The 23524-nt window shown below is 43.2% G+C and overlaps 1 protein-coding gene across 1 annotated transcript in view; it reads right to left on the reverse strand.

Moving 5' to 3' along the window:
* SYBU (syntabulin) overlaps positions 1 to 11936 on the reverse strand; it is a 39769-nt gene extending 27833 nt beyond the window's left edge. Inside the window, exons 1-2 of the mRNA XM_032181868.1 lie at positions 11830 to 11936; positions 11371 to 11578 (exon numbers count right to left, since the gene is read on the reverse strand). Of these exons, the coding sequence (XP_032037759.1) occupies positions 11371 to 11578; positions 11830 to 11856 (235 nt within the window). The 5' untranslated portion in view covers positions 11857 to 11936. The remainder of the gene's footprint in view (positions 1 to 11370; positions 11579 to 11829) is intronic.
* Positions 11937 to 23524: the final 11588 nt, after the last annotated feature.

Consider the following 23524-nt stretch of genomic DNA (forward strand, 5'->3'; position numbering starts at 1 on the left):
ATCAGGTAAAAAAAAAAGTTTAACCCCCTTCAGCCCCCTTCCTAGCAAAGAGAAGCTTTTCCTACCATTAACTATTGCTCCCTCAGTACAGTAAAACATCTGCAACCTTCCATGTGAAAGCGTTTCCATGGTGTCTGACCTCTCTACCTTCACCTGCTGAAAAGTTCTGCCCCCCTTCTCTCCACGTTGTGCCCCCAGCGCCAAGCAGGTTACCCAGAAGTGCTGCCTGTCCAGTGCCTGTAACACGAAGCAACACAGAAGAACAGCCAGCACTTGGAGGTGTTGCTGCCCACACCCATGCAACCTGCCACAAAAGATGCCAGCCACAGGAGGAGCCAAGCCCATTCTGAGAATGAGCTCCCCAGGCACAAAGGTGAGTAACGGTGCGAACACCTCATCCTGCTTAATTGTACTTCATTCCTCCAGCTCAGTTAAGCCTGCAAGCAGCTCCTTTTGGCATCTTGCTACTGACATCTGTGGTTCAGAGCCAGGCCCTAGAGAAATAATGGCAAAGAGAAGACTCAAGGAAGGTTTCCTGCCCACCCATTTCAGCCCACACTGACACTGACTGAAGCAGTGCTGTCCAATGCACGGCCCATGTTTACTTCTCATCCTTTCCATTCATATCAACACCACGATAGAACTCAACACACAGAAGACAGAAAGCAGTTTCCTCTCAGGTCCGTGCCCCTTTCCTTTTCACAAGGGTTCAGAGTCTCTTCTGCAGGCCATACGACTGCTATCTGCAGGGGAGTGAATCAGCGGGGCCGTGAGCTTTTGAACTGTATTTAAGCAGTTCCTTTAGCTACGCCCAAAGTGTCTTCTCTTCAGCAGCATACAAATATTTATAATCAAACATATTTATGATAAAGTGCATGTTCACAGAGTTTATTTTTCCTTACAGCCTTAAGAAGCACGTAGATGCTTCTCTTTGTAGCATTATTTTCCTAATATTGTGTTTAAAAAACAAAAGACTGAGAAAGAAACTAGTTACATCAGCCACCAAAAAAAAATCACTGCAATTACTGAGCAGATTCTGCAGGCCTTATGGATGTGTTTTATATGGGAAACCTCATGTACATATGACACCCGGAGATATAAAGATCCCACCTGAAGAACCTCAGAACTGATAAAACCTCAAAACAATGAAAACCTAAGCTGCAGCATTAAGAATTGCAGCATTAGAAGACAAATATGTAAAACCATCTCTGAGATAAGACAATAGGGTGGCTAAAGAAAGCGTACAAAAATAAATATTTTAATTACAAGCCTCCCTACCACTGCTGCTGCTATCACACTGGTTGCATTGAGCAGACAATGCCAGATGCCATCTCCTCATTTTATGCTCAAGGACTACAGTTTTTGTTGCAGCAGGGCACTTATTAAAGGAACAAATGGCATGAAGAACAATAGGTCTTCTCTACTTGTACTGCTGGCGACCTTTAGCCACACTGATAACCAGGTGAGCGTTCCCACTCCAACTGAAGGAAATTAATGATTTTATTGTACTCTGTTTTCCCTGACAGTTTGGTATTTTTAATGTAATGTGTAACTTCTACTCCTTCTACAGAAATACAAACACAGAATTAGCCAGAAACATGAACAAAATTATAATATTTCCTTTTTTTTTTTCCATGCTGCTGACAAACATTTTTCTGTGTCAGCTTTTTGCAGTGCTTTTTAAAGAATCAAAACATTTACTATCACGGGAAGGAAAAGCTGCCTGTGAAACACGGGAGCTCACCACCAAAGGCCGGGTTGCAGAGGCTGTGCTACACCTCCCCACCAGCCTGCACCTCGTCATTCTGCTACAAGGAAAAGTCCTTGGGGTGCCACCCAGCTCCTCAGTGCAGGGCAAACCGCCTGCACTTACCTTTGTTTCTTCCTGCTAGTGAAGCCTTAAGGAGCTATTTATTTATATTCAGCCACCCTCTGTCCCACACAGCCTGCCCTGCCCACTGCCACAGCGCACACCCCTTCTTCCCCAAGAGGAAGGATGCAGTGGAGGTCCTGGGGAACCAAGACTTTCCCCATACCTCTAGGCTCCTCCGAAAACCCTGTTGACAGCTCAGAGGGGAGGAGGTGAAAACCCCAACCTGCCAAGCAACACGCCGAGATCAGGAACCTGTTTCCAAATCTGGGTATGGGGAAACAGGAGCGGACGAGCACACAGTGGAGCTTACCCTCTACTGAAGGCAGGGTGGGAACACAGTTTTCAGCAACATCAGCAAAAGATCCAGTCTGATAACTTGTATTGCCCCAGAAAGGATTTCAGGTTCAGCTCTCAGGACCATACATACATTTGATTTCCTTTCTCAGGCATGAGTACTGGGGTCAGCAGAGAGAAAGCTGGCGAAATCTGCTGTGAAAGCCAATACCAGTAATCCTGCCTGTGTTATTTACTTGATAGACAGAAGGAAAACGCATAAATAACACATGACTTGCACTGCTTTCCTAGCGATACTCATGGTGTCTTTTTTTTTTTTTCACAGCGGCCTCCCAAGAGCGTTCTGGAAGTAGCTTTTCCCTTTGACCATCAGCTGGATTTCATCACTGAAGCAGTGTCTAACCCCTCTCCCAGATCAGATGCACTCGCCAAGTTTCGAAGCCAAACATGGGATAGTGCCTCCTCACACAAACATGGGGGAAGTTACTCAGCGTGCTCTGACATTTGCATGCACTGACTAACTTTCAAATATTAAAGTCAGAGTATAAACAAGAGTGTTACTGGCAATAATACTCTAACAATTGACAAAAAAATTGTTCTCACAGACTTTAGCACCATGCATTATATTTTTCTCTGATCTGTTAGGCACAGAGGATATACGATTTCCATTGCAATGTGCTTTAGAGCCTTTAGAAAAATAATGCCTTTTCCTAAGATGTTCAAGAAATATGTGGCAACAATACACAACCTCCTTATTTAATCCTTCCAGCTAATTAATTCACTTTTTCTGTGGAACCCCTCACTTCACTCCTAGCTGTCAGATCTAGTTGTGTGCTTTTACAAGTTTATGCTGTCTGACCCCTACCGGACCTCTTTGCTCCTGTTCATGTGTGCATCTTCTCTTTAGGTTACCTCGATCGATGTTCACACTCTCCCCATTCTGCATTTCCACCAAGCACTGTGCATTTCAGAATTAAACACAGGACTCTAATGAACTTTTACCAGTGCACTGAGGCACAACCTGTACCCTGCCTTTCACCTGACAGTTTCCTTTCTGCTCATCCGGGGCTCTGTAGGTCCTTGGAGCCGTGGCTCTGCGAACACGCTGTGCTGTGAGCTGGTCAGTGCCAATGAGCCACCGAGGCTATTTCAGAATTGTTCAGGATAACCTCCCATTCTGACGGCCTGCCCTGAATTTTTTAACCCCCTAAGGGTTGTTTTGCTCTTCTCATGGGTCTTGTAACACAGGAGTATTTTATACAGTGATGAAAGTTGCTGGTAGACACTAAAGAATATATCACTGAGGTTTAGTCATCTGCTGCTAACAATTTGTCACCTGCAAACCAGGGCAGATTTTTACAATATCACAGACTTGAAAAAAGTATTGAATAACTTCCCTGGTCGTAGAACCCTACAAATGTTAGTTTTGGTCCTTCTGATCAATCCTAAATTCATTTTACATTTTTAAGATTTACTGGATTAAATCTATATTTAATAACATTAATTTTAATATCATGTGCTTCTAAGGCAGATGTCTTACCAGAAATCAAGCATACTAAAGCAGAAGAGAAGAGCAACCAAAGCTATAGGCCTGTTCAAAAAAAGAGAGGAGGTTTATCTGACAAGGCCTACTTACATGAAATCCTGCTAAGCAAATTAATTCCACATCTAATCTCTCTGGCTCTGCAGACAAACTTGAATGAACTGTGCTGCACTTCGCCCGTGTGTGAAGGCAGGCTAACAGCTCCAGCACCCCCTCAGGTAACCTGGCGAGGTTGTGCCAACTCCCGTCCTTGGAAGTTTTCAAGGTTCTGATACTTAACGCTGTGGCTGGTGTGATGTAGTGCTGGCAACAGCCCTGCCTTGGAGAAGAGGTTGGGCTAAATGATCCTGGACAAACTACATGCTCAGGATCATACTTCTCCTTGACATTTTGTGTATATTCCACAGCTGGGAACCTTTTTTTTTTTTTTTCCCAGTCCATCTTTCAAGCTGTTTTAATGTTCTAGTTGCAAAACCTAACCCAGCAGTGAAGTAGGTAAAATCAAGACCAAACACCTCCAACTCCTCTTCGCTGTTGCTTATGTTCATATCACCAGCATACAGACAACCATGATGTCTGCTCTTTGCCAGTCACTTTGTGCTTGCATCCACCACACCCAGAGGCACACAAACTGCCCACTGCCTTCAGCAAGAGGCTCCCTCTGCTTGCTCACCACGTGGCACAAATGCTAACAGGCTCACATTCTGCAGGAGATGGGAGACCAAGGTGAAAGAAGATGGACCTAGAGCTCCTAAAGCTTGGGCATCTTTTACCATGTAGTATTTTCCATAAACATGTCCCTAAAGATATCAGCTCTTGACATTTGACTGACAATAGCTGTTATACTCATGCAGCAAATTTTAATTGACTATGGCAGCAAACGATGCCTTTGCTAATCTTCATTATATTTGAACATTTCTCTAATAAGCAGGACTGACGTGAGTTCTGGGAAACCACCTGAAAAGAGGACTTTGTCATTACATTTATAGCACAGCTAATGGCATCGGTATTAGAGAACAAAAGCATCGATGCCTACTAGTAAAAATATCAATAAAAATAGCACTGTTACTAGAACACTGTGGTCAGCAATAGCACAGCGCCTGGGGCTTTGGTATCACATCACAGAAAACATTTGGACAAGGTGTTTAACATGATAAAGGACTGGAAATTTTTAAGAAAAATTTTAAAGATGAGGAAAGCAAAGAACCTGAAAAAGAGAGAAAAAAGAGTCTTGGCAGTCTGGTAGATTTTTAAGCAGTTTCGTAGACCTCAATAACCTTTTGTGAGGCCAATAGTTGGAACCACTGCTGGGAGCCTTGACTGCACCAAATGTAAGTAACATTGCCCATTTCACATGAACATCATGTGCAACATGTACAGATGGGTTTGTGTGTGTGTTTATTTCCACTATGCAGCAAAGGAAGAAACAACAAACATTCTATCCAGTTTTGAAGGGACTGATTTTGGAAAGAAAAGTATTAAACAGACCACACAGAAATTTGTAACTGTTCCTCAGACAGCATGAAATGTTAAACTCCTTCCTTCTCACATAGCTCTGTCTCCTCCGTGGCTGGCAGCTCATGAATGTGCCCCTTGCAGCTTCAACATCACCTCATACAGTTGCACTGTTTACCTTCTGGTGGTGCCTGGAAGCCACATATATTGTTATTGTATATATACTTTACATATTTTTTATTTATTTTTTTAACTGATACCAAACTCAGACTGGCATCTAGCATCACTCCAGGTCCCACTGACATGTCAGAACACTGCTGCAAGATTTCAAGGACATATACTAACCCTATAAATGCACGGTTAGAATGCATTAAGTAGAATTTCTTTTGAAGTATCAAGACTCCTTTAATAAAGAAGAAATCAAAGATGTGTGATTTGATATAAGTTTCATTTCTGCTTCAAGTTGTGGTGTTCTTCAATATGCATGGCACCACTCAACTCAATACAAAATTGTGTGAAAACTATGTTAAAGGAAAAAGATTAGATTATGTGCTGGTGGTGAAGAAAACATACTATATAGCTTAGAATTAAGTCAATATAGTCATCATAGTACACAGCACACTGTGACAAATGCTACCAGAAAGGGTGCAGCACAAAGTGTTCTCAGGACACAATCCAAAATGTCCCAGGGACAATGGGGACGCTTCTGCTGACTTCAGGAGGCTCTCGGTCTGGATTTAATGGCTCACAGTGCTGACAGATACATAAAAAGGTGACAACAAACATTCAAAAGGTCAAATATTTTGGCTTCCAGATGTTGTTGTGTGGCACAGACACAAAAGGATAGTTCCTTAGTAAGAGGGAATAAACAGGGAAGTTGAAAGGGGCGAAAGGAAAAGCCAAAAATGGAGGAACAGGCAGGCTTTGCTTTTAGTACCTAGACATTTTTCTCACTTCCATGTTTGGAACCCATTTCTGCTGCACAGAAACAGAAATGGTGGCTAACAATACGAAGCAATAATAAATTATTGCACGTACGTTGGCCCAGCGGGAAAATCTCCAGGGAAACAGCAGTGAGAAAAGGAGGCATGTCACCAGCACTGCCCTTATGCAGAGGCCATGCGTGCATTTTTAAAAGTGGATTTTGTTTTGATGGTTTTTGGAAAATTAATATCACAGTGATTGCTACACTGCCTTACAGAGTGCTGCAATCAAAATCCCTGGAGAACAGCTCTGCTTCAGAAGTTTGAAAAAATGGCAAAAGCACTGTGCAAAAGTGTAGCACAAAGGACTGCAGAAAAGAGGAGCCAGCTTTCAGTATCAGACATTTGAGCACTTCTAAGTGTTCTCTTCAATTCAGGAACACCAAGTAAAAAGAACACAAAACAAATAAACAAGCCAATAAGGAATTATTTAAACAGAATATTTCTTCATGTAACAAGAAACAAAAAGAATGGGACAGTTCACTGTTTCCATAGTAATACATAAATACATATATCCATTCAGATATACATAAATAACAGGGGTAATTATTTATATATACACACATACATGTATATATATCAATAGTACGGTAACTATTTAAGTAATTTATCCCAGTGCTGTATATGCCTTAATCTATTGACTTGTTAAAATACTGCAAATGTATTTTCCTCTATCTTTCTATTCAGAAATCTATATTTAAATACACCTCCAGGTGTATTGCAGCCTCCAGGGCTGGTTTATGGTACACCCTACTCCAGTGCTCTAGCAAAGGAGTGATTTAGTAGAGTCACAGGAGGTACACAGGTGTTTGTCCAGCAACACAGGTTCAGTGCACTTGTACAAATGCCCAGCTCCCCTGCCATGTGGCTAGCAACATGGGTAGTGCATCCACACTGATTTTAATAAGCCTGTTGGCTTAAGCTACACGCTTTTTCTGACATACGCACCGTGAACTCAGTCTCAGCATCCCTCAACAGTTGGGCCCACTGGCAAATAAACTCCAAGTTCAAGTGGACATGTGTATGAGCCGCTAAGCAGGGTACACAATGCTGGCACATCACCTGAACATGCCTATCACACTACAAACTTGAGCAATATATATATATTTTTTAAGATCTTTATACCAGAAAAAAAAAATGAAATAAACACTGAACCCGGATCTTGAAATTTGAAAGGAAAAGAAAAAAAGGGAAAAAAAAAAGGAACCTTAAACTCCAAATTCCAATTTTTGAAAGCTCTGGTGGAGTGAATCATAATCACTCATACACAGTAACCCTATTTTTTCAATGGCCTGCAGCACTACATAGTCTAACTACTGAGATGATCTGCAGGTAAGCCTAAGAAAGGAGGAAGGGTTTGCTACTGGAAGAGCACAGCTCCTCTGGCTCATGAAGTCTTTTCTGGACTGATTATTAAATATGCAAGTGCTTCTTGCAAAGCTGTATCTGAGTTAACGAAGTACTGCTGCATTATCTGCAGAAACTCAGCCAGCTGGCTTCTGGGAACAGGCTGAAGGGGAGGCTGAGCATCGTTAAAAAGGTCGCCTCTAAGCACTCTTTTGAATAAGAAATTCAAAATCTAAGCTATTCAGAGGCAGAAACTAGAAAAAAAGAAAAGCCCAAACTAACTTTCTTTTAGAACTGAAAGCTAAGCAGGCTATCATTGAGCTTAGCACTTCCAGGCTGCCTTCAGTCCAACCAACAGGCGGTTCGCTTGGTATCAAAAGGATGTGTACACAAAAATCAAGGATAACACCCCACCCTCAGTATCCTATTTCTTGTAAGGCAAACAGTGCAACGGCAAGTACCAAAGGGAGCCTCATTCCATCTCAGAGCAGCTGCTAGGCCAGGGACCTCTGAGTGAATTGTGTGTTTGTGATGTTTAAAAACACACTCTCCTCCGACTGACAAGGTAAGGGTGCACAGCAGCTCCAAAGCCAGAAGTTATGAGGAAAACATGCATGACATGGGGAAATACTCAGTAGCAGTTGAGCCAGATGAAGCTGCTGGGAGAATGTTTTCTCATCACTTAACATGCGCGCTCTGTGGCTGACGGCCAAGCCAGAGGAGAGCAGAGGTTGAAGGAAGAGAAACGCTCCAGTATCAGATGACAAACAGGACCCCAGATGCGCTAAGATTTTAAAGATGGATTGCACTCAGTGAGTAACGATGCAGGGACTCAGTTTGCACACAAAATGTTCAGAGAGCATCCAGTGCCATTTGGTATAAACAAGGAATACTGAAAATATATTTCATTGGGAATATCAGAGGCAAAATGGATTAACGGTCTTACCATGGTTCATGCAGTCTTACAAAGCAAAACTGACACAAAGTCAGTTGTAAAAACCTGACCAACACAAACAACCAAGTCTCTGATCTGGTCATATAAGACTAAGAGGGAGCTGATCATGCAAATTTAAAACTTATCTCAGCCAGAACTAACAAATTGTTCATAAGATATTAAGCAGAAAAAAATGAAGTATCTTTTGCCTATTGCTGAGTGGTACTTTTTGCTGTTTCCACTATACTCGCAAAATCATGACAATTCCCAAAAGTTCTCAACCCTTTTATTTTCCTGTCCTTTGCCTACCTAAAACATCATTATTGGTAACTACAAGACTGCTCTCATTTAGAAAGAACTCCAAGCCTTCTTTTATAGACTGGGACCAATGTAAGCACACCAGGAAAATGGACAATGCCAGAAGCTCTAGGGAATCAAGCAGGAAATACATATTCATGCGGACTGAGGATGAAAAATCAGTTCTACTGGGGAAAAAAGAAGTCAACTTATCATAACCATTTAGTGTCAATAATAAGGGAAGAAAGGTAGATAGCAACTTCTCAAGAGAAGAGGAAAGAGGTAAGGAATTATACACTACCTGCTGCTTATCATGAAACTTCTGGCATTCAATGCTCACTACAGAATTTATAAAAAAGGCATTTATCCAAATGCTCCTGAGCTTCACATACACATGCTAACATTCGACACATTATTCATCTGCTCACCCTTCCTGCTCCAGAAACATTACCTGACAATTTCATTGCAGCACTTGCTGCATGTCACTTTTGAGTAAGATGAAGATGCTGGCTGGAGGTTGCAGCCTCTCCACTCACCTCTCCACACAGCTCTTCTCCATCCCCTCCCCAGGAACAGGAACCAGCAGCCATCTGCTGCTGCTGCCGGGGAATTTCAATCTAAATTAGCTGTATGATTATAAGGAAGGATCATAAGTGAAGGACAGCAAAGAGACATCAGAGAATGAGGAAATTAAGTAAATGACTTATTATACCTGCATCACGGTAAAAAAAAAAAAAAAAAAAAAGCCACCAAATGCATTAACAACAAAAACATGTCCTGTGATGGAAGACAGTGATCTGATCATGACTGATCCTCAGCTCAGTAAGTTTTAAAGAATCGCAGCAGTCAAACTGAGTGGCATGTAACTGGGTGCTGCAGGTAGCTTGAGAGCACAAAGCTCTTAGCATAGGAAAAAAAATAATACCAAACTAAACCAATGAAGTATCCACTGAAAAAGGAAAGATGAATTACAGAGAGATAAAAATGTGACCAGCTGTACTTAAGAGGAAGGCTAAGAGAATGGCATAGCATTCGAACACCTCCACGAACACTGCCAATCCATGAGATCTGGTACACCCAAGGTAAATACAGAGCTGCTGTGGGGACTCAAGAAATTGAGCCTACATAGCCTTGTGGGAAAGCAAGGATATTGCTTTGGCAGCACTACCTTGAGTGGATTTGAACATGATGCAAACCCAAAGGATATCAGAAAAAAAAAAGAACATCAAAATGTCAGCAACCAAGATGAAAGCCTCGTTAACGCACAGGAAAAAGATCAGCCACTTGGAAGAGATCATAAAAATAATATATTTCTAGAAAGCTTCTAATAATTTCACATCTTAATTTCTTAGGAGGGAACAAGCAAACTCACACAGGTGAGGTGGAGGGATCCACAAGGCGTGGGAAAAATTCTTTAGCGGTCTCCTGACCCAAGTAGCTGTTTGTTTAACAATCTGCATTGTTCAGTAAACAATAACCAAACAGACCACTCTGCTGAGCCTGAATTGCAAAATCTATCCAAGCTGAGAAGGAATTATTGGAATCAGACACAGATATTGTGTTTCACATCTAGGAAAATTCACTGTACGCAGTGTTAGAGGTACTGCTTTTTGTTAGAAGAAGTAAATGTGAAGATAATGATAAATGGGAGTATTTCTGATCATCCTCAGGAAAACCTCTGGTAACTTCAACACTTTATTCATTAAGAAAGGGAAAATTCAGAAACTTGCTCTGAAATTAAGCATTAAAAAGTGTCTGTTATAATTTGGGAGTTTTAGCTAGATGGAGAATGTTATACTTTCCAAACTACCAACAATTAAAAACTAATTTTCAGTCACCAAAATATCTCTGGACCTACCACATGCATCCAGTACCCGAGGACTTCATGATCTGACCCTCCAAGCCATTATCCACGTGTATAACCTCACACAGGGCGAAGCGTTTCACTGAGCTGAAAGATTACTCACGGCTAGTAAGCATCTGAGTCACTCCCTGCTGGATGAGGGACTTCAATTGTGCTCAACTCCACACATGACAAATGTGGAACATCAAACAGTCCCTGCCATACAGGGATTTTGAAGAGCAAATGACACTCATTTGGGACAGCAAATGACACTTTTGTGGTGTACAGCCAGGGAGCCCTAGCTTCCTCCTGATACATCACCCGGCCACTGCCCCCTGCTCAGAGGGGGCACCGTGCCCAGCTCATGGCTGGCTGCACGCTGGCCAGGAGCAGCCTGAATGATCCCAATCCTCCAAGTTAACTTCCAGATGGAAACCTCGCTGACACACCGTGTCCACGCTGGGAGCTCGGCGTCCCAAAACACGCCGAGTTACGGCATCTGACCCACGCCTGATACCTTTACCAGCAGCAGCCCCATCTCACAGGCAGAGGCTCTCTGGTTTATGGGCTTTTCAGGATTCCTCAGCCAGCCGCTGCAGGTTTTAAGGCAAATCTTCCTCTTTAGGCAACCACCCTGCGGCAGCACACCCACTGGCAGTGGACAACAGAGCCCTCAGACCCCGGGTGGGCTACACCTGGTGCCTCTGCGGGCACTTCGCGTACTCGAGGCACAGCCACCGGGTTTCTGCAGGGAATGGGGGGGCGGCGGCTCCCCCCTACCAGCAGCGGGAGCCCCGGTACCTGAGCAGAAGCTGTTGCTGCTGACGGTCCTGGCGGAGCCTCCGGAGGAGCTGGGCGGGTTGAACTCCCGGCTCTCCTCCTCCGAGAAGGGCGACTCGGAGGCGGGGGACACCTTCTGGTGCTGGTGCTGCTGCTGGTACTGCGGCCGGAGGACGAGGCGGGGGATGCGGCTGCGGGACGCCTCCTTCTCGGGCTGCGCCTTCTGCTCCTTTCTCGGCAAGGAAGAGCCCCCCCCGGCCGTCAGGGCCCTCCGCCGCCCGCGGAGGCGGGCAGCCAGCGGCCTCCGCCCCCGGGGGTGGGGGGAGCCCGGCGGGAGCAGCCCGGCGGGGGCAGCCCGGCTCCCCCCCGGCAAGGACCGCGGCGCCCCCTGCCCCTCAGCCCCGTTACCCCCCCCCCTCCACCTTCTCCTTCACCCCCTTCCCCTCCCCGTGCCCCAGCCCCGTCCCGCCCGGCTCTCACCTTGCCGCTCTCCCGCAGGGGCCCCATGGCGCCTTCAGTCACCGCGCAGCCGGGGAAAGGCACCTGGCATGGGCGAGAGGGACGCGCTCAGCCGCCGCCGCCTCCGCCTCCGCTCCTCCCGCGGCCGCTGCTGCGCTGCGGGTGGCGGAGCCCGGCCCGGCCCCGCCGCTCCCCGCCCCGACACGTGGTGCCACCGCCGCACAGGGGGGCTGAGGACGGCGGGTCCGGGCTCGGGGAAGACCCGAGGCCGCCGCCGAGCCCCCCGAGCACTCGCGGCAGGTGTGGGGCTGGAGCCGGGGACTGCCCCTCGGGGCGGCTGCGCTGGGTGGCCGCGGGCCGTGGGGAGGCGCTGAGGCGGCGGGGCAGGTGGCTGCTGTGTGAGGGTGTTGCCTCCGTGCCTGGCAGCAGGGCAGCGGTTGAGCCTGCTGCCCCTCGGTGTGCAGGTGTGAACTCCATGCATCTGCTCCCCAAAAAGTGCTGGGAATGGATGCAAGGGGTGTGTGTCATCTGCATAGCCCGAAAGGAATCACACAATCATTACGGTTGGAAAAGACCTCCAAGATCATCTGGTCCAACCATCACCCTACCACCAGTCACCCACTAAACCATGTCCCTGAGCACCAGGTCCAACCTCTATTTGAGCACCCCCAGGGACGGTGACTCCACCACCTCCCTGGGCAACCCATCCCAGTGCCTGACTGCTCTTTCTGAGAAGAAATGTCTCCTCATTTCCTACCTGAACCTCCCCTAGCACAACTTGAGGCCATTCCCTCTAGTCCTATCACTAGTTATCTGCGAGAAGAGGCCGACCCCCAGCTCCCCACACCTTCCTTTCAGGTAGTTGTAGAGAGCAATAAGGTCTCCCCTGAGCCTCCCCTTCACCAGACTAAACAACCCCAGTACCCTCAGCCGCTCCTCATAGGAGTTGTGCTCCAGGCCCTTCACCAGCTTCGTAGCCCTTCTCTGGGCAGGCTTCAGGACCTCAATGTCCTTCTTGTAGGGAGGGGCCCAAAACTGAACACAGTACTCGAGGTGCGACCTCACCAGAGCCGAGTACAGGGGGACGATCACCTCCCTGGTCCTGCTGCCTACACTAGCCCTGAAACAATCCAGGATGCCGTTGGCCTTCTTGGACACCTGGGCACACTGCTGGCTCATGTTCAAACACAGTCAGCTCATGTTTAGGACCTCGTGGCCACAAAAAAGGAGGGTGAAGTTTTCAATGTGGAGTTCGCCCGAGGTTCCATATACACATCTCCCTAAAGCATTTAGCGAACCTGCCAAAAATACTTTCATCAGGAGTGTTTTGGGGCAAAGACTTCCTTTGCATGTGTGCTTTGTATGAAGGGCCCCAATTCCTGTAGGGAACTTCTGGTTGCTATTAGAGCGTACATATTAAATGCTGTCTCAAAAATAATGAAGAGCAAATGTGTCCTTTTTGTGCAGTGCAGAGCATGTGCCATCAATAATAGGAAAGGTGATGCATATTCATCTAGCCCTCAAAAGGAAAGAGGACACTGGTGAGCACTGTCACACTGATTGTTACACACACAACGAGTTACAATTACTAATTTATTAACCCGGTGCTAGGATTAGATCCATTACTTATGTAGAGCTCCAAGCTATGCTCTGCCAAAAAAATGATACCACCTTCCCTTGGCACTGTCAAGACATCTGTAATTCAAAGGAGTGAGATAGTTATATTTGCAAAAATGCTTAAAATTCCCGTGTTAAAAAGGCTGTGTGCTTACAAAATACCTTCTAAACACTGGAATACACCTCCCTGAGGCTCAAAAGAGGGGATGTATTCTGGACCTTCCCCTAATACTCCGAGACCGTTTCCATGGAAAATTGGAAATCACGTATTTTAATCCCCCAAATTTGCCGTTTCATGCAGTAGAAAACAGGGCACCTGAGCATGCAGCCTTCTGCGAGCCACACGTGGCACGTGTGCGGTGGAAATTTCCCCTGTCCGTTTAGAAAGCTGTTGTATCAGTGGGAAGAGCAGAAGATGCTGTGCAGCAGCACTGCCATTGCCATAGTAACTCTGCTAGAGAGTTGATGATGATTCGATTGTTGGATCCTGCTCTACTTTCTTCCATTTGGAGCTCAAATTTTTGCCTTGCTGAGAAAGACACAAAAAGTGAAGTCTTCGAGCTGTCTCAGGAGTCATAATGTGATGTGATTCCCTTTGATCTCCTGTCCTTTTTGCACAGAGATTTCTACCTTTATCATAAACCATAAAACAATCATTAACTTTCAAGCAAACTTTTTTTTTTTTCTTTCCCATAATGGTCCATGTATATCTAATGAATATGGAGGAGTTACGACACTTTTCAGCTTATTAAAATATCATTGCTGTGCACTAGGAAACCAGCAGTACTGGGAGGAACACACACCTGACATATAGTACCGCTCTTAGTTTTCTCTTGATGTCTTTTACAAACTTCCAGTACTACAGCATTACCTATTAGACCAATTTCTGTAATTTATATGTAACTCTGAACCAAACTGTATTTTCTGTGGAAAGGAAAAACATTACAAAAAACATGAGGGCATCACAAACCCCACTGAACGGTATCTTCACAGGCTTTTTCTTGCTCTACCTCCTCCTGACAAGTACCAGCCCCACAGGAAGCTGCAGCAGGCTGCAAATTCAGCAGAAGTGCCTGGGCAGTAGGAGTTGCCAGGGAAAACTGGGCACTGGGCCAGGCCTTTTGGTTAGACCTTATGCTTTCCTGCCGGGGAGCAAGGTACGTGAAGCAGCTTTTGTTCCAGGCTTTGCTACTAGTATCTCCACTCAGATGAGGTGCTCTGCAGGAAGAAGACCAAGGGCGGTTTGCTGTCCCTCTTCAGCTGCTTTGCTCTCTGAGCCATCGCAGTGGAAGGGGGAATGTGCTCCTAATTCAGCATGATTTTATTAGCCAGCAATTCCGTGTGTCCCTTAGCACACAGACAAGGAACGGGGTGTGTTGCTACTTCCACATCTCGACTATGAAGAAAAAAGCTTCACGTGATGTTTTTACAATGCTTTGTGTGAATTTTTTTTTTTTTTTTTTTTTGTGAGATTATTCTATCTGATGGTACGTTGACTCTAGACATCCTCAAATTATGTTTTCCAGTTTGACTTCTTGTAATGTATTTTTTTCGCTCTTGAGGTTTCAGAATAGCAGCAGCAGACAAGTAAGTCCAGTGAAGGGCTCCTTTTCTCAGAATCAGGCACTTCAGAAGAGCAAGACAAAAATACTGTAGCCGGGAGAGGATCGTGTAGAGCTCAGCAGTGCATACAAGGTCCCTTTACACCCTTCAGCACAGGAGGTTTATTCATGCTGCCAGCAGAGATCAGGTCTCAACTGAGTCCATCCCTGTGGCACAGCTGTGTACACTGCTGCTCTGATGCCATGCATTTTCCTTCTTTTCTATACAGGAGTTCAGCTTCAGCAAGGAGGTTTCCACTCCTAATTTATTTTACCTTTGGCCAGTTCCTTGTGCAGTGGAAGAAAGCAGGTCTCCTAAGAAAACAGAGGCTATAGTCTCCCCAAGTGGCAAAAGGAGTGGAACCTGTACTTTCTGTTTTATTTATTTATTTATTTATTTATTTTGGTGTAATAATTAGCAAGCTAAACAACGGTTCCTGCCTTACGTGTTTGCTCACTAAGCACTCATCCCCATGCATCACTGCTGTGTTTTATGCTCTGATTATTTGGCTGCATTGCGTCTACTTGCAAAATTTGACCTTGTGAGGAAGTGGCATGCTTCTGCCCTCAGTTTATCACTTCGAGGAAGCTGGTCCATACCGTGCTGTGTTGTTGCTCTGACCAGGGCAGTTTCAAGTTTTTATACAACTGACAGCACTTGTGGACATTCATGATGAAAAAACAAACACTTTGAGATATTAGGTTCTCTGGGGTTAGGTGGCTTTCTTGCAAAATTATTTTGCATCACTGATTTGGAAAGTTTTCATGTCTAAATTTGTTTAAGTTCAGTTTCATGTGGTTGAATTTCTCCTTCAGGTTTAGGGCTTTCAGAGGTTAACAAAATGCAGACATTTCTTATACTGCTTTAGGTCCACAAGCCAGATTTTTTTCTTGAATTACATCCCCCTATGAGGTCAAAGGAGATAGGGCAGAGGGCAGAGCTGGGCTCTACAATCCCAATACTGAACAATTTCATTAACGCAGGCAGATAGGTGATAGTGCTTCTGTCTGTGACCTACAGAGCATCTTAATTTTGCCAGCTGAGGCCTGTGATATTTTGACCTTTATTTTTTTCCCACCCAAAAGAAGAGGATGATGCTGAAATTAGGTTTCCTGATTGTGAAAGACTGTGAAAGCACAGAAAGCTGGGGAAAATGAAGGAAACACAGCAGATTGTAAATAGTAAAAATAATTAATTGACTTGGTGATCTTGTTTAAACATTTACTTTCTAACCAAGTGTTTAATATGTGGGTGAGAAAGCACAATTAAAAACATTGCTAACTGTACAAGATTGTTCATTTCCTATCATGTGTTTCAATATATTAGTAAGGGATAGGACAGAAAGAAATGATGAAGAAATTAGAACTGAAGTGTTAGAAGATCTCAAATGAATCTATATTTAAAACATCAGAATCACAGTGCTTTTGCATGGATTCTAGGTGGTAAATCAGTATAAAGTACAATCAGGTAAGTATAAAAAGAGGAAAACAAAAGATTAAGCAAATAAATATTCATTGAGTATGTTTGTTTTTAATATTTACAAATGCTATTTTTACACTTTTAAATTTTGTTCTGTGGTGGTAAACAGATGCTTTTTCTGCTTTAGAAACAAATGTGAAATCTCTATTCTGACTGATCTTAGTTCCAACCAGTTCAAATTCCCCAAGCTGAATAACACACTCTAATTTGCTTATCAAATGTGTTGGTCCTGATTTTCCATTCACATGGATCTTGCTCAAACGTTTCCCAAATGCTAAGAAGAACATCAGCTGGAGCTAACCATTTTCATATCAGTAGTCTACACCTAGAGGTCTTCTGGGAATTACCTGAAAAAATTTTTCATCTTCTTTAAGAAATACTGGAAATAAGACACAGATGAGAAGGCTATGAATAGCACTATGCTATACAGAAAAGACAAATAGGGAACCAGAGTTCCATGTCAGTATTGGGCAAAATAAGAGAATAATTAATTTGGGACTCTGGCAACACAGATCAGAGGTTAAAAATATGACTAATAAGTATCAGGATGTCTTTGTGGGAAGTATATCTTGTCAGAAAACATTGTTATATAGAGTGAATAGTAATGATAAAAAAAAAAAAAAAGACACAAATTCAAAGAAAAACATCTGTGACAAAGAAAAAAGCTCCTCCAACAGGGTAGGAAACTGTTTTGGAAAACAATTACCAGAGAAATGTTTTGGAGTCATAATACTTAAATGCATCAATGTGAATTCCTCAACCACATCTGTGGGTAAAAGAACAAATGCCCAAGGAGGGGAATATATAACTGAGATGGGGGAGCTACCTTGCCTGTGTACACAGCGTCAGCGAGACATCTGCTGGAACAGTGTGTTCAGTTCCAGTGGGGAAGAGTTCAAGGGAGATGTTATTTTCTGCAAGACATCTATTTAATCTGACTTTTGATAAGAACTGGATGATCTGTTTGCACTGAGTAGATCAGCGTCAGTACTACTCAGTGTAACGCAAGCCAGAAAGCAACCTAAAGCTCTGCACACCCTCAGATGTTTGTGTAGCAGCCCATGTGCCTAGGATTTGGAGTTGACTGGTCTGACTTCAGGCATCTGGAGTTACTGTGTTAAATTGAGATAGGCAGGGGCAAAGTCATGGCAAGCAGGCACACCCATGTCTGAGCTTGGAGACGGAGGTGTGAGGAAGGACCTGTGCCCAGTGGCTGCCTGAGCTTAAGCTTCCTTCCCCAGGGGCTCCCAGAGCTCTGCCAAAACTTGGGACTCAGTTCTGCATCCAAACAGTTCAGGAAGTATGGGCTGAAATGCAGTTTGGATCTGCTCTTGAAATACAGTATAAACTTCATAAAAAATCTTCCTAGAAACCACCGTTTCAGGAATTTATCTAGTTTATAGAATGGTTGTGTACAGCAGGATGTGTATTTTGATAACCTCTGTGAAGATACGGTTTGATCCGGTGTCAAAGTTTAGGAGCAGCCTTGTTGTGATGCCTGAAATTCATCCAGCTGAGCTGAATATCTGTAGCTTACTACACCATATGGCTTTTTCATGTAATTTACCCTCTATACTGATTTGCAGTAAGGCTTGTGATGAGGCTGTGGTGAGGTCCTGAAAATGCTGATGGTATGAGGCTATTTTGTTTAGATGAGCCCTGGTTTAATCAATAACCCTGACTGGTTTAGGGTTTGGTGTGATAGTGCTGAAGTACAAACTCTCACAGAAGATGGATTGTTCTGAGATGGCCACATACACAGTGACTCCTACCTACTTTCAAAAGCTTTATTTGCTTTGGGGCAAGTGTTCTTCACTGCACTGTGTTGGCTCAGTGGATGTCAGCCAACCAGCTTTTAAACTGGAGGATACAAGTACATTGGATCGGACACAGACATTTTTAATATGAAGTTAGAATCAGTGAGAAAGTAAGTAGAAGTGGTATTCAGTGGTTAATTATTTCTGCATGCTGCATCTCCTGGGGTTATCAAGAAATTAATGAAGCATCTTGCTCCATTGTCTATGTAAACATACCTTGTGTATGTTTACATAGAATATTGCATTTCCAGTGTACAGTGGATGGAAAAAGCATTTGGTTGGGAATTTGGACTGAAGCGTGACTTGGAGAGGAACAGTTGATACTTTTAGTTCTACCTGGAAACAAATGTCTCTTGATGAATACATTTGTGAAAGAATGTTTTTGACCCCAAAATGGGTGTCCGAGAAGTGTCTGCTCATTCACCTTGCACATCTATTTGTGTGTCTCCATTTTGATGAGTAGAAGATTCATTTCAGAGCTACTTTTATTCTGTCCTTATCCTGTGGGTAGAGAGGAGTCTGATTTCAAGTGCTCTTCGCTGTGGGAAAGACAAAGCATGCAGTGATACCTGCATATCAAAGTTTCCCAGGAACTGAAGCACACTCTTGCAGAGAAAGGTCTTTAGGTGAGCATGAAATTGGTTGATGACATTCAATACGGTTAAGAGGATAAGCTCTCAGTGACCTGGAATCTAATATGGTTCGTATGAGCTCTCTGCTTTGAATCAAACTTAATGCCTTGCCAATTGCCACATGCTTCTGGCAAAATGTAATGTTTGAGCTAGGACAAATTTCATCAATTTATCAGAATGCTTGCACAGGATCAAAAGGCAAAATGAGAGGCCATCATGGCAGAGAAAGAGATGAGGTCTAGGAGTTCCCCACAGGCTCCTCTGAGTGTTGCACGTGCTGTAGCCAAGGTATCAGCATATATAGGAGGTAACGATCAGCACAAAGTCCCTGCGGGGCAGCCTGGAAGGAAATGGAGAAAAGCCTATCTAGGGTGCAGATGTGATCCAAGACATTGCTGGACAAAATAATATGATTTCCCATGCTCACTGTATGGAGTACAAATCCATCTGAACTGCCACTGACATAAGGAAAAACAACATAAATGGTATACAGCTATCAATGTCTGTTTCTGTTAAACTTAAGGAAAGAGCTGAAATCGTGTTAGCAGAGCATACAATTTGAGCTCAGGATAACTGAATTGGATTTTTACCACATTTCACATGTAACGGTAATGAAAGATTGTTAAAACTGAGGCCTTTTATCTTGATAATGTCCTTTTAAATGACAAAAACATGCACAATACTTCCCCTCTCCAAATTTTAAGAAGTAAGAATCTTACAAATTCTTTTATCCTAACTATCATGTTAAGTACTGGATTAGTCCTTCTGGGGTTACTTTAATAATAAAATTAAGGATATAAATTAATTTGTTAAGTACTGAGGTCCTGTGTTGAACAACTAGAAATTTATGTATGCATATTTATGTTCATGAAAACATCAATAGCACCAAAGAGGAACCAGAAACACGATGAGCTCTTTATTCAGCTGATGATATATCTTAGTCTTATCCTTCTAAGCCTGACCTTTCTTCCAACAAGTTTACAGTACCATAGTTATTCTGCGCTTCTTCCTCTGTTTTTATTGGTGTTCTTGGCTAGATACTTGCCCAACACTGACCTGCTCAGAGGCACTCTCAGAGTGGGATTAGAGTCTGAGCTATGCCTGCAAGCACGGACAAGGCCTTTTGGTCTAATTTTTCCAGTAGCTACTGCCATGTGGTCTTGAGCAGGGCCTTGAAATACTACTTCAGTATTAACAACAGATGATAGTATTAATGGGAGTAAATGATAAAGCTCAATGCCTTCAACGTAATAAAGATAGCTGTGAGGCCATCTGTGAGACTGTAAATTCTTCAAGCTATTAAGCAGATTGTTGTAGTCATTGGCAGATTTTAAATCACTGGAGAAAAGATTTTGGAGAAGAGTGTTTGTGGTTTGTTTGGGTGGATGGTTCTTGCCAGATGCATTTCTGGTTGATAACATCCCCAATATGAATGAGTTTGGTTGTTACGATCCTCACACTTCCTGTCAATAGAATAATTGTGCTATCTGGGACACTTCTAAAGCAAATGCCATGTTTTGATTTAGTTATCCACTTTCTATGGTACTATAGAACTAATGGTACTATATTTTGCATAACTGTCAGTAAACAGCAGTGAAACTGCTTTGATACAAAGGCTTAGAAAGTTTCTGAGAACCCTGAATAAATATGCAAAGGGAAGAAGTACAGCTCTCCACTTCCAGGAAAAGCTGTGTGTTTGTAGGGCTGCCAGACTCTTACTGTGGTTTGGAAATACCAAGAAGAGAAAATGAGATTTTTAATCTTCATTTAGCATTTAATTTGATCATTTTATGTTATTAGTTTGTGATCATACTTGCATTTTCTCTAAAAGCAGAGAAGATAAGCAAGAAAATATTTCCTACTGATCGTGAATGATCAACCATGTCACATACATTGTTGATTTATGGTCTGGTTATTTAGTTGAAGAAATTGATCCAGTTTGAGCCATGAATTTATATTGTGCGTGATATTGAAAGATTGCACCAGGCTTGCTCACCTCTTTGCTCACACTCAGCTGCTTCACAGATGTTGCCCTGCTCTGGGCGAGGCCCCAGGCTACAGCCCAGTGCAATGGCAAAACTCCTGCTGAGATCTGCCTTGGCTCATGCGGTGTTGTTCCGAACTCGCTGGAGGCACACAGCCAGCAAGCTCCAGTGGACTGGGGATTGCCTCAGAGTCCCCTTGGATTACAGGCCCTAAATACCCTGTATTAAAACAAGCAGTGGGAAGCAGATCCTGGTCCCGTTTTGCTTTCACTTGCAAAAAAAAATAAGCTGCCTTGTAAGGTTTGTTACACAAAGTGGCAGGGAAGGGATCTGTATAGGGGATGGGGACAAACAGGAAGCCTGTCTGAGCTGATTTAATGTCCTGTTCCCTGTGGGAACTCCCATGGGGACAGGATAGGCTCCCTCCTGGGGTGCAGTGCCCCTGGGCACAGCTGGCAGAGCTGGCTTCCAGCATCTCCAGCTGCAGTGCAGAGCAGGTGCAAGGCCTGCCTCACTTCAGGAAAGACTAATGGGTAAGGCCAAGTAAGTCCGAAATATGATTCAGTCCTGTGGTCCCCATATATCCATAATGACCAGAACAGCTGAAAGGTTAGGCCTTGCCCTTCAGTGCCTGCCAGGCTAATCTTTGAAAATCATCTAGAGGGGAATTCTCGATCCTAGGAGTAACTCATAAATCCAATCTTTGTGCACCCATTGGTGATATGAATATCAGAAGCTTTAAAATCCTCATTAGTAATAGCATCTGTTATTAAAGCTACCTATTTTCTACATTTGTTTTCTTGATATTCTTGTAGTTTGCTATGTTCATCTAGACCTCAATCACTGAGCCTTCTAACTGGTTTGGGGGAGAATCAGTGCAGAGTCAACCTCTTAGTTTCAAAACTGTCAATTTTTCCTTTGTAAAAGTGTATTAAATGCACTAAAGTGTAGTAACTGATAGATTCTTTTTTTCTTATTCCTTATGCCTGTCAATCTTTGTCATTTTCTTGGCTATATTTAATATTGCTATTTTATAAATCAGCATGAGAGACTATAATTGTTGCTTACTGTCGCCTTGAATTAAGAGCTTATAGCAGTAAAAAGCACCCACTCAACCCGCTGGATGCATTAGTCTTGTCTCCTCAAGATATGTACATTTAACCCATGTCAACACATGAGCCCATAAATCCGTGAGGCTGATGCAAGAAGGACCGCCATCAAGTTCATCAGCAGTTATGCACTGGCAACTCTGCAGGATCTGGCCTCAGTCCAGAATTAAAATTACATCACTACTGGAAGATGACTTTAAAAAATCTGCATAAACAATACCCAAATAATACCCAGTGTTATTTTTTATGGTATCAGTAGAGTTAAAAGAAACATACTTCTAAACTAAACTCTAGAGAGAACTTGTGACAAAATGAAATACAGCCTGCTGAAACCTACTGTAAGCAAATACCACAAACTATGCCAACCCATTATATTAGTTTCTCTGTAAAAGTAAGCCCAAATAAGAAGAAAGGACTTGCATATTCCTATCACCATTGTCTTTAAATGGTACATCCATGAAGAAAGTTGGTGATCATGTGTCTAAAAAAAAAAACACACCAAACATTAAACCATACTCTGCAAATATCTAATACACACAGTAGATCTAAATATCTAAATATCTAATCAATACAGTTTCAGGGGCTTGTTTTTTTTTATGAGGAAAAAATAGAAGTGAATATCAAATATGCTTCCTAATCCTACTTAGTAATATTTAGAGACCCTGCTTTTATTTCAGAATTTCATTTTCATTATGTTTTAAATTTTCTTTGGCTCCTCTGATCCAGTGTAAGATACAGGCACATTTTCTACTTTTCATTTAGAAAAGCTATGGTGTAATGCATCTTCTATTTGCAGCAAAGCATCAAAAAATGGGATTAATGCTTACTTCATGCCAAGTACATTATAACATTTATAAATGTAAATGGATTTCTATGGACACCTCTGAAGTGGTGAGGTAATATGTACTTGAAACATCAGCTGTGGTGTACATGTGTCAAAAACAGGAGCTCCTGATATTCTCTTGCCAAAAGGCACTAAGCTTTGTAGGCTTGTCTAAGAAAAATGAGGCTGACAACTGATCTAGGATCACAGCCTCCTGGCTCAGGGCCCTTGGTGCAATTTCTCATCAGATATTCCAGTGCTTTTTCAAACATTCATTTTCCGTAACCTGACCTCAACCTCCTGCGAGAAACTCCCTTCTCCACTGCAGCAGATGAAACTGGCCACGACTGGAGGATACAGAGTCTGATAACATGGGGGATTTTATCTTTACTGTTTGTCAGAGCACTCTACCAACAGTTTTGCTTTCAGAGCTGAGTTAGACTTTTTCTTTAAAGAACCCTTTGTTTTTGCCAACTGGCAATCTTCACAAATATTCAATTTGTTTTGCCAACTGGCAATCTTCACAAATATTCAATGTTAGCAATGCTTCAACAGCAGTATAAATATCTCAAGGGTTTTATATCTATATTCTTCCAAAGTGTGTGTATTGGTTTGTATGTAGCCCCCACTATTGTGTACTGGAATGTATCTT

This window comes from Aythya fuligula, chromosome 2 (genome assembly GCF_009819795.1).
Source record: "Aythya fuligula isolate bAytFul2 chromosome 2, bAytFul2.pri, whole genome shotgun sequence".
In the NCBI taxonomy this organism is placed as follows: domain Eukaryota; kingdom Metazoa; phylum Chordata; class Aves; order Anseriformes; family Anatidae; genus Aythya; species Aythya fuligula.